We start from the raw sequence: 12,218 nt of genomic DNA, 5'->3' as shown, positions 1-12,218 counted from the left end.
ATATGGAGAGCTGGAAGAAAGATGGTGGCAGCAATGGCAGGTGTCCGGCAGGGAAGGGCAGCGAGGGACGCCTTGATTGCAGCCCGCTTCACCCAGCTGGTGCTGTGCAGTGAGGGAGCTGCAACCACCACACATCCACCACACCCCAGGAGCAAGTGCAGCCGACATTCCCCCTCCAAACCGACCTGGGCACTCAAACCACCACATCACCCTTGCCCTACTCCTGTCATCCCACCATCCAGAAACATCTGACCCTGTTAATGTGCCTGGGCTGGCAATGGTTGAGTCTTGGTAGGAGGCTGGTGGATGATGATGACTCGCTGTTGTGCACACTGGGATCCTGCCCCTGGTGGCACTCAAGTCTGACTCCTACCTGTACTCCGAATGCACGCTGCCACCCTGGCCCACATAAGGGTTGGGGATACAAGTTTTTTGGCCAAGATGGGGGGGCACTTGCACCAGGGGTCTGGTGGATGTTGGGGAAGGTAGGGCAGGCACTCTGAAACATGGGCTGAGTCGCCAAGGCTCAGACAGCACTTCTATGTTTGGGAGTCGGGAACACAGCCCTGTGGGGGGGGGGGGGGGGAGGGGGGGGGGGCGGGGGGAGGGAGTGGGGGTGTGGGGGGAAGAGAATCAGAGACACATTAGTCACAGCATGATGTGCAATTAACAGTTTATTGGCTCTTAACATAAATGATTATCAAACCCTGACTAATACTGACCTTCACCCGTGCCCTCTTGTGAACTACAACTTTCCAACTTTGTGCTGTCGACTGCTTCTAGGTGCTACCCCAGGATGCACAGAGGTGGAGGTGTCCAGCTGTGATGCATGTCCCGTTGCCTGTGACGCCCTTGGCAGACATTCCCTGGGTGGCCGGGACCTGGAGAGCCCCGTCCCAGGATGTGCAGGTTAGGTGGACTGGCCATGCTAAATTGACCCTAGTGTCAGGAGATTAATAGGGTAAATATGTGGGGTTACGGGGATAGGGCCTGGCTGGGATTGTGGTCAGTGCAGACTCGATGGGCCGAATGGCCTCGTTCTGCACTGTAGGGATTCTATGATTCTGTGTAAATGGCAGATGGGGTTTAATTTGGACAAATGTGAGGTGATGCATTTTGGAGGATCAAATTTAGGTGTGAATTATACTGTAAATGGCAGAACCCTTAGGAACATTAACATACAGAGGGATCTGGGCGTGCAGGTCCCTAAAAGTGGCAACACACGTGGCCAAGGTGATTCAGAAGGTTTATGGCATGCTTGCCTTCATCAGCTGGGGCATTGAGTACAAGACTTGGGAAATCGTGTTGCAGCTATATAAAACCTTGGTTAGGCTGCATTTGGAGCATTGCGTGCAGTTCTGGGCACCACACTACCAGAAGGACGTGGAAGCTTTGGAGAGAGTGCAAAGGTTCACCAGGATTTTGCCTGGTCTTGAGGGTGTTGGCTATGAGGAGAGGTTGAATAAACTAGGATTGTTTTGACTGGAAAGACAGAGGATGAGGGGGAGGCCTGATAAGAGGGGCTACAAAATTATGAGAGGCATAGATAGGATGGATAGTCCGAGGCTTTTTCCCAGGGTGGAAGTGTCAACTACAAGGGGGCACAGGTTTACGGTGAGGGGGGAAAGTTTAAGGGAGATGTGCGGGTGAAGTTTTCCACGCAGAGAGTGGTGGGTGCCTGGAACGCGCTGCCAGAGGAGGTGGTGGAAGCAGGCACATTAGCAACATTTAAGAGGCATCTGAATGGGTGCATGAATAGGGAGGGAATAGAGGGATACAGACCGAGTAAGGACAGGTTTTTTTTAGTTTAGAAAGGGCATCATGATTGGTACAGGCTTGGAGGGCCGAAGGGCCTGTTCCTGTGCTGTACTTTGTTCTTTGAAGCACCTGGAGGAGAGTGAGAGGAGGAGGAGAGCGGGAGGAGGGGGAGAGCGGGAGGAGGGGGAGAGCGGGAGGAGGGGGAGAGCGGGAGGAGGGGGAGAGCGGGAGGAGGGGGAGAGCGGGAGGAGGGGGAGAGCGGGAGGAGGGGGAGAGCGGGAGGAGGGGGAGAGCGGGAGGAGGGGGAGAGCGGGAGGAGGGGGAGAGCGGGAGGAGGAGGAGAGCGGGTGGAGGAGGAGAGCGGGAGGAGGAGGAGAGCGGGAGGAGGAGGAGAGCGGGAGGAGGAGGAGAACGGGAGGAGGAGGAGAGCGGGAGGAGGGGGAGAGCGGGAGGAGGAGGAGAGCGGGAGGAGGGGGAGAGCGGGAGGAGGGGGAGAGCGGGTGGAGGAGAGCGGGAGGAGGGGGAGAGCAGGAGGAGGAGGAGAGCGGGAGGAGGAGGAGAGCGGGAGGAGGAGGAGACCCTGCTGCTGAGGCTCCATTCCAGAGAATGATGGAAATGGTTGAGCTGTACCAGCTTTAAGACTTGCCGGGACCTGCCTCACTGGAATATACAAGCTGAACAGAGTGCAAAGTCAGGCTGTTAATGGGATAAGCAACCAAGAAAAGGGGCAATCATCACAAGACTATCCATGTCACAAGATAAAAGGGTCTAAAAGGACTTGTGGGGGTCATAGAGGTTTACAGCATGGAAACAGGCCCTTCGGCCCAACTTGTCCACACTGCCCTTTTTTTTTTAAACCTCTAAGCTAGTTCCAATTGCCCGCTTTTGGCATAGAGTCAAATGAACCAACGTCCGCGATGCGAGTAACCCAGGAGACTACAATCAAGAGAATCATTACACCCAGGTGGCCTGGCCAGCTGCCTCGGTCCAGGTAATACCCGTTCCCTCGAGGTGATTTAGCTGGAGATCTCCACACTGTAATTCTCCTCTGTATCTTTATGCTGAATGTTTAACATGGTGTAGTGTAATTAGTTATGTGCCTTTGTATTCTTGTATAGTTGGTGCTTATACTGATCAACAATAAGTTTAGACTCAATTCATCTCTGGCTCGTCTATCCGGTCACACTCATTGACCGCAGGCCATTTATGGCAGCAGTTATCTTCAGTTTAATAAATAGTCTTTAGTAGTTGTTACACAATGACTGGGCTGGTTATTCTCACATCACTCCTCGCACTATTCCCAAACAGAATATACAACCACGAACCAGTGTTCCAAGTTGAGAGGCCTTCACACATTAACATCGCGTGGTTCCTGACACTGATCAGTCCCACACTATCCCCTTATGTCATTGTTTAGAAAGCTGCCAATCTTCTGTTTTAAACATACTCAGTGACTGAGCTTCCATTGCCCTCTGCGTTGGAACATTGGGCAGGCTAGGCTTGTATCATTGGAGCCTCACATGTATATAAATATGTCAGTGGCACTGACTTCAGAATCTATATTTGCCTCTTTTAAAGTGGAGTTAACTTTGTAAATGAAGGGATTCTGGTGAAGGAACTGTGGCCTCTGAGGGTGGCACAGTGATCAGCACCGCTGCCTCACAGCCCCAGGGACCCAGATTCGATTCTGGTCTTGGATGACTGTGTGTGTGGAGTTTGCACCTTCTCCCCGTGTTTGCGGGGGTTTCCTCCCACAGTCCAAAGATGTGCAGGTTAGGTTGATTGGCTATTCTAAATTGCCCCTTAGTGTCAAAGGGATTAGCAGGTTAAATACACGGGGTTATGGGGATAGGGCCTGAGTGGGATTGTGGTCACTGCACACTCGATGGGCTGAATGGCCTCCTCCTGCACTGTAGTGATTCTATGTGCGGGTTAGGTTGATTGCCTATGCTAAATTGCCCCTGAGTGTCAGCGGACTAGCAGGGGGTTATGAGGCTAGGGCCTGGGTGGGATTGTCGGTGCAGGCTCAATGGGCTGAATGGCCTCCTTCTGCACTGCATGAATTCTATGAGTGATTTCAGTGGCGGTGAGGAAAAAAGGATGGCCTAGAGAACGTGCTTGCTGACAGCTGACCGAGTTTGGGGGAGGGGGGGGGGGGGGGGGGAGGAGAAAGGAAGACATTTTCAGGTGGTGGTGTTCCCAAACAGCTGCTGCCCTTGTCCTTCCTGAAAGTAAGTCGTCTCACAACACCAGGTTAAAGTGCAACAGGTTTATTTGGAATCACGAGCTTTCGGAGCGCCGCTCCTTCATCAAGTGAGGGTGGTAATGTTTCTGAAAGGTGTGCCAGTCAAGCACCCGCACCCATCCAGGCAAGTGGAGAGTATTCCATCACACTCCTGACCCGTGTGAACAGGCTTTGGGAAGTCAAATAGATGGAGGGTGAACAGGTTTGAGTTACTTGTCTCTGACCTGTGCTTTTAGCCACACTTTTTCTGGCAAGTCCAGTTCAGTTTCTGGACAATGGTAACCATCAGGATGTTGATGATGAGGAGGTCAGCGATAGCAATGCTATTATGTAATGGGGAGATGGTTAGATTATCTCATTGGAAATGGTCATCGCAAATGTCACTTTATCGACTGTGTAGCTAAATGGCCCTTGCTTTGTGTTATGCCTGTATGTTGGAGCAGTCCAAGACTCCATGAGCTACATACCTCTCTCCTCACAGAGGAAATCCAGTGGACAATCATGGGGATGGACACCCTCAACACTGCCTCCTGCTGACCAAACATGTATTGCAAGTACCCTCACCTCAAGACACACACAGCATAGGCAGAGCTGAATAACTTGGAGTGATAGTGTCAGGATGCCAGGCTTCGTCCCCAAAGACTATCTGCCCGAGTGGAGAAGGTTTGCATGTTGTTGAGTGAATAACAAAGCAAAGGGGATCTTAGGCTTCATCAATAGAGGCATTGAGTGCAAAAGCAGGGATGTTATACTGAACATTTGGACAGTTCTGGTTTGCCATTTTCCAGAGTATTGTGTTCAGTTCTGGTCACCACACTTTAGGAAGGATGTGATGGGTACTAGAGGAGGTGCAGAGGGAGGCTTCCCAGAATGGGTCCAGGGACGAGGGGATTTTAGTTACACGGTTAGGGTTGGAGAAGCTGGGCTTGTCCTCCTTGGAGAGGAGTATGAGGTGGAATCTGATGGAGGATCGAGAAGAACGGGAGGTGTTCTCACCAAAGCATACTAAAATTCCTTACAGGGCTAAAGAGACTAGATGCAGGAATGACAATTCCCCTGGCAGGGAAGGCGTTGGAGCAGGGGGTTAATTACAAGCAAGGGCCACCAAGTTTCATTTAGGGCTGAGATGAGGAGGATTCTGTTCACTCAGTAGGTGATGAACTTTTGGAATTATCTACCAGATTACTAGGCAGGCAGTCATTGACAGATTTCTAGGTACTAAAGAATCAAGCAATATTGGGATGGTGTGGGAAATGGCACTGAGATAGGTCAGCCATTATCTAGCTGAATGGCAGAGCGGGTTCGAGGGCCCAATGCCCTACCCCTGCTCCTATTTTCACATATTCAAGCCAAAGAGATCAATAGATTTTTGGGCACTCAAGGAAATGAAGGGATGGGGATAATGTCGGAAGATGTACGTGAAGTGGAAGATCCACCATGATCCTACGGAATAACCTGGTGTTGTTAAAACTCTTCCTAGGGAATAACGCAGAGGGGTCACTTGCCAATGGCCTACTCCATTTTGAATTGAATTCCAGTCTAGTAAATAAAATAATCTTTGTCCTTTGTAACTGCTGTTGAAAGTACTGCCCAAGCGCTAAACGCTGATGCTCATTAGAACCACAAGTTTAGATATTTACAGAATGAAAAATTAGAGCAAAGTGTGAGGACTTCTGAATTCTATTTTTCCATAACTCTGCATGTGATCAAACCTTAGCGTTTAGAATTGAGGAGCTAAGGAGCAGCCCAAAGCCCTCCATCTAACGATTTTCAACAAGTTAGACTACTTTCAAAAAAAAGTTAGATTATTTTCGGGAGCGAGTTAGATGTAGCTCTAAAGTGATCGAAGGATATGGGAGGAAAACAGGATCAGGACACGGAGTTGGATGATCAGCCATGATCATAATGAACGGTGGAGCAGGCTCGAAGGGCCAAGTGGCCCCCTCCTGCAACTATTTTCTATGTTTACTGAACCATTAAAGGGTTCATTAAACAAGTTAAAACTTATTAAAACGGGAAACAGACAGAAAGAAAGAACCAGAATATTGAAATAACTTTGTACACGGGACATTTTGCATCACAACATGCTATTGTATTTTTCATTTGTGAACAGGTGTGGAAAGATCTTTGTGCCCAAGTGACCCTCGCTCCGAGTCAGATAGAGATTTGGTTAGGCATCATCAGTTTGATGCATCGGTTTAAGTGCGTAGGGAGAATAGAAGCACATGGGTTCTCAGTAAGGACATTGCCCGGTTCCATTTCTGGATCAGTAACAGGAAGCACTTTAAACATTAACATCTTAGCAATGTCAGGGCAGTCGATTAAAAAATTAATTACCCGGAAGCCGCAGGAATTAAATGTCTCTAGTCTGACTGATACGTAACATTATTCAAAAACAATTAACATTTAAGAAACTTCATTGGTTGTTAGATTTAAGCAGGATACAGTGATTCTAAATTGTTCCATAATTCAAGCTTGTCCAAGCATTAAAGAGCTGGAAAGATAGTGACCTGACTGTACCACAGGTTCCCAATCAGTTATAGAATTGTTATTAATCGGCAGCAGAGATTGGGAATTGTAGAAGTCTGTGCTATCCTGACACATTTGAAGCTTTCCTCTCTCTTCTCCACGCGAGCTCTCCAGTTCAGCCTTGGTTGCTATGCTTTGAACATCGCAATCCAGATAGAGATCATACAGTTTCGCCCAACTCCCATCAGTTTGTAATATCTCAGCTCTTCATAAGGTTTCTTCATTTGCTTGGAGAACCAGGAAGAAGTATCCCCGACTCTAACAAGGCTTTGCGACGAGCGGTTTCCTTAGCGACATTATGGTTTAACCGTCTGAGTCGCTCCTATCAAGAGTTCAAAGGTGATTGTTAAAATGTAGTGTCAGTCTGGGTAAGGAAATGAACGATTAAACTTTCTACTCGGCCTAGACGGTCACAGGCTTGGAGGGGGGGGGGCAACAGTCGCCTTTCAAAGCCATCACTGTGCCCACTGAAACCTTTCAATCTGTTGTACGTACAACAGAAGGCGGCAGCTCTTCAGATTCTGAATTAATAAGTCCAGGTATCATTGCCAGCTGTTCTTACCTGTGCATTCTGTAAGATGTTGTTGACTAGCACCACTCTTCTTCTGGCATTCAGCAACTTTTTAACATATGGATCCAGATCAAGTGACATTTTCTGGTCTTCGTTAATCCTACACAATTCTGAACAGATATAAAAATGACAAACCCAAACAACTGGCTTCAAAAACACTGCCAAAACTCGGGGGGGAAATAATCAATCCTTCAACCGGTTTACAAAGAATGAATTTCAAGGCAGTATCAAAGATATGAAGACAGACTGGGAGTTTACCACTTTAGATAACAATTTTTCATTCCTGCCAAATACGTGAAGCGCACCATTAGGAAGGGAAACTCTGATATCTTCACGTCCTCAGAGCACCGAGGTAAATTGCAACATTTCTGCCCAAGACCAGCTAATGCTGCTGTGATACTAGCAGTTATTTATAGAGATAAATATATATATATGTTATGTTTAAGGGGAACATTTTAAGATTGTTTTGTTTCTACAGGCAGTCGGTATGCAGCTCAGATGCTGGGAAAGCAGGATCATTACTCGTTTCGCATAAGAGAGAGCTAATGAACTTTTGTTTAGAGAAAAAGGTCCCCTGGGGGGGTTTCTATTAAAGGAATAGATGGGTTTAGAATGACAGGGTCATGTGATAATCTGGTGAACGAGAGGAGCTAGGTCTGTAGCAGGGAAAGAACTTTCAGTTCTGGCTGAATCAAAGTTAAAGGAGAGGATAGAAGTGCAGGTTAACGATGAGGACTTTCAACTAGTTGTAGAGTCATAGAGGTGTACAGCATGGAACAGGCCCTTCGGCCCAACTTGTCCATGCCGCCCTTTTTTTTAAAACCCTTAAACTAATCCCAATTGCCAGCATTTGGCCAATATCCCTCTATACCCATGTAACTGTCTAAATGCTTTTTAAAAGACAAAATTGTACCCGCCTCTACTACTACCTCTGGCAGCTTGTTCCAGACACTCACCACCCTCTGTGTGAAAATATTGCCCCTCTGGACCCTTTTGTATCTCTCCCCTCTCACCTTAAACCGATGCCCTCTAGTTTTAGACTCCCCTACCTTTGGGAAAAGATATTGACTATCTAGCTGATCTGTGCCCCTCATTATTTTATAGACCTCTATAAGATCACCCCTCAGCCTCCTGCGCTCCAGGGAAAAAAGTCCCAGTCTATCCAGTCTCTCCTTATAACTCAATCCATCAAGTCTCGGTAGCATCCTAGTAAATCTTTGCTGCACTCTTTCTAGTTTAATAATATCCTTTCGATAATAGGGTGACCAGAATTGCACACAGTATTCCAAGTGTGGCCTTACCAATGTCTTGTACAACTTCAACAAGACGTCCCAACTCCTGTATTCAATGTTCTGACCAATGAAACCAAGCATGCTGAATGCCTTCTTCACCACTCTGTTCACCTGTGACTCCATTTTCAAGGATCTATGAACATGTACCCCTAGATCTCTTTGTTCTGTAACTCTCCTCAATGCCCTACCATTAACTGAGTAAGTCCTGCCCTGGTTCAATCTCCCAAAATGCATCACCTCGCATTTGTCTAAATTAAACTCCATCTGCCATTCGTCAGCCCACTGGCCCAATTAATCAAGATTCTGTTGCAATTGGAGATAACCTTCCTCACTGTTCACTGTGTCACCAATCTTAGTGTCATCTGCAAATTTACTAACCATGCCCCCTATATTCTCATCCAAATCATTAATATAAATGACAAATAACAGTGGGCCCAGCACTGATCCCTGAGGCACACTGCTGGTCACAGGCCTCCAGTTTGAAAAACTCTCTACAACCAGACAGAAGCCAATTTTGTATCCATTTAGATACCTCACCCTGGATCCCGTGAGATTTAACCTTATGCAACAACCTACCATGCGGTACCTAGTTAAAGGAGCCGAGGGCTCAGGAGAGGTTAGTAAAGTTTCCAGACCATGTAATAGAACAGAGAGTATAGAAGGTGGCAGGAATCTAACCTCAGGCAGAGCAAAAAAGGTGACAGGAATGAGAAGGGAGGTGGTGAATGCGGGACTGAGGGTGTTGGACCTCAATGCGTGCAGTATATCAATCAAGGTAAATGAGCTTGTTGGGCACACTGAAATTGGCCGGTACGATGTTGTGGGCATCACAGAGACGTGGCTGCAAGGGGATCAGGGCTGGGATCTAAATATCCAAGGATAGGTGTCCTATCAGAAGGACAGGCAGATGGGCCAAGGGGGTGGGGTTGCATTGTTCGTAAGGAATGAAGTTAAATCGATAGCAAGAAGCGACATAGGATCAAAAGGCATTGAATCGCTGTGGGTAGAGTGGAGGAATCACAAAGGTAAAAAGACCCTGATGGGAGTTATGTACAGACCCCCCTGGCAGTAGTCAGGATGTGGGGCAGAAAATAAATCAGGAAATAGAAAAGGCAAATTACAATAATCATGGGGGACTTCAATATGCAGGTGGACTGGGAAAATCAGATAGGTCGTGGATCCCAAGAAAAGGAATTTGTGGAATGTCTAAGATGGTTTTCTGGAGCAGCTTGTGACAGTCTACGAGAGAACAGGCAATTCTGGATTTGGTGATGTGTAATGAGGCAGACCTGATTAGGGAACTTAAGGTGAAGGAACCCTTAGGGAGCAGTGACCACAACATGATAGAATTTATCCTGCAGTTTGAGGGAGAGAGGCTGGAATCAGATGTAACGGTATTAGAATTAAATAAAGGTAACTACAGAGACATGAGGGAGGAGCTGGCCAGAGTTGATTGGAGAGGGAGCCCAGCAGGGAAGACAGTGGAACAGCAATGGCAGGAGTTTTTGGGGGGTTATTCGGGAGACACAACAGAAATTCATCCCAAGGAGGAGGAAACATGCTAAGGGGAGGACGAGGCATCCATGACTGATGAGGAAAGTCAAGGACAGCATAAAAGCAAAAAATAAAGCAGACAAAGTGGCGAGGATTAGTGGGAAGCCAGAGGATTGGGAAGCCTTTAAAAGCGAGCAGAGGACAACTGAAAAAACAATAAGTGGGGAGAAGATGAAATATGAGTGTAAGCGAGCTAGTAATATAAAAGAAGATAGGAAGAGTTTTTTTCAATATATAAAAGGTAAGAGAGGCAAAAATAGCCGTTGGACAAGTGGAAAATGAGGCTGGAGAAGTAATAATAGGAAACAAAGCAATGGCAGAGGAACTGAATAGTTACTTTGCATCAGTCTTCACGGTGGAAGACACCAGTGGGATGTCAGAGCTCCAGGAGAGTCAGGGGGCACAGGTGAGTGCAGTGGTCATCACTAAGGAGAAGGTTCTGGGGAAACTGAAAGGTCTGAAGGTGGATAAATCACCTGGACTGGATTGACTACACCCCAGGGTTCTAAAAGAGATAGCTGAGGAAATTGTGGAGGCATTGGTGGTGATCTTTCAGGAATCACTGGAGGCAGGGAGGGTCCCAGAGGACTGGAAAGTAGCAAATGTAACACCGCTGTTTAAGAAGGGAAGGAGGCAGCAGACGGGAAATTATAGGCCGGTTAGCCTGACTTCGGGCATTGCCAAGATTTTAGAGTCCATTATTAAAGATGAGATTGCGGAGTACTTGGAAGTGCATGATAAAACAGGACTGAGTCAGCGCGGCTTCGTCAAGGGGAGGTCATATCTGACAAATCTGTTAAAGTTCTTTGAGGAGGTAACAAGGAAGTTAGATAAAGGAGAACCAGTGGATGTGATTTATTCAGATTTCCAGAAGGCCTTTGACATGGTGACGCATAGGAGGCTGTTAAATAAGTTAAGAGCCCATGGTGTTAAGGGTAAGATCCTGGCATGGATAGAGGATTGGCTGACTGGCAGAAGGCAGAGAGTGGGGATAAAGGGGTCTCTCTCAGGATGGCAGCCGGTGACTAGTGGTGTGCCTCAGGGGTCAGTGCTGGGACCACAACTTTTCACAATATACATTAACGATTTGGAGGAAGGAACTGAAGGCACTGTTGCTAAGTTTGCAGATGATGCAAAGATATGTAGAGGGACAGGTCGTATTGAGGAAGCAGGGGGGCTGCAGAAGGACTTGGACAGGTTAGGAGAGTGGTCAAAGTGGCAGATGGAATACAATGTGGAAAAGTGTGAGGTTATGCACTTTGGAAGGAGGAACTGAGGCATAGACTATTTACCAAATGGGGAAATGCTTAGGAAATCAGAAACACAAAGGGACTTGGGAGTCTTTGTTCAAGATTCTCTTAAGGTTAATGTGCAGGTTCAGTTGGCAGTTAGGAAGGCAAATGCAATGTTAGCATTCATGTCGAGAGGGCTAGAATACAAGAGCAGGGATGGACTGCTGAGGCTGTATAAGGCTCTGGTCAGACCCCATTTGGAGTATTGAGAGCAGTTTTGGGCCCAGTACCCAAGGAAGGATGTGCCGGCCTTGGAAAGGGTCCAGAGGTGGTTCACGAGAATGATCCCTGGAATGAAGAGCTTGTCGTGTGAGGAACGGTTGAGGACTCTGGGTCTGTACTCGTTGGTGTTTAGAAAGATGAGGGGGGGATCTTATTGAAACTTACAGGATACTGCGAGGCCTGGATAGAGTGGACGTGGAGAGGATGTTTCCATTAGTGGGAAAAAATAGAACCAGAGGGCACAAGCTCAGGCTAAAGGGACGATCCTTTAGAACAGAGATGAGGAGGAATTTCTTCAGCCAGAGAGTGGTGAATCTGTGGAATTCTTTGCCGCAGAAGGCTGTGGAGGCCGGGTCATTGAGTGTCTTTAAGACAGAGATAGATAGGTTCTTGATCAATAAGGGGATCAGGGGTTATGGGGAAAAGGCAGGAGAATGGGGATGAGAAAAATATCAGCCATGATTGAATGGCGGAGCAGACTCGATGGGCCAAGTGGTCTAATTCTGCTCCTATGTCTTATGGTCTAAATTATAAATGTCCTGAACTGTTTGGCCTGTCCCTGATCTGAGCAGAGTTAAAGCCCGGGATTAAAATCCCAAATCTTATTAGGAACCAGGCTGGACCCCAGCAATCTTTCTGTCTTGACATAAGTGTGAGGTTTGGACGTTTTGCCCCGGGAGTAATCCCACCGACATTAGGGATCTTTTATAGCAATTGGTGGCACAGTGGTTAACACTGCTGCTTCTCAGCGCCAG

The 12,218-nt window shown here is 47.4% G+C and overlaps 1 protein-coding gene across 1 annotated transcript; it reads right to left on the bottom strand.

Annotated features, from left to right (window-relative positions):
• Positions 1–656: 656 nt before the first annotated feature.
• snapin (SNAP associated protein) lies at positions 657–7,283 on the bottom strand (the record flags this gene model as incomplete). The annotated part of the gene is made up of 2 exons (XM_078207411.1): positions 657–6,854; positions 7,095–7,283. Coding segments are annotated over 2 exons (291 nt in total), but the record flags the coding sequence as incomplete, so codon positions are not given.
• Between the last annotated feature and the right edge of the window lie 4,935 nt (positions 7,284–12,218).

Source organism: Mustelus asterias, unplaced genomic scaffold (assembly GCF_964213995.1).
Source record: "Mustelus asterias unplaced genomic scaffold, sMusAst1.hap1.1 HAP1_SCAFFOLD_2298, whole genome shotgun sequence".
NCBI classification, from domain to species: Eukaryota; Metazoa; Chordata; class Chondrichthyes; order Carcharhiniformes; family Triakidae; genus Mustelus; species Mustelus asterias.
This window is presented reverse-complemented; position numbering and strand designations above follow the sequence as displayed.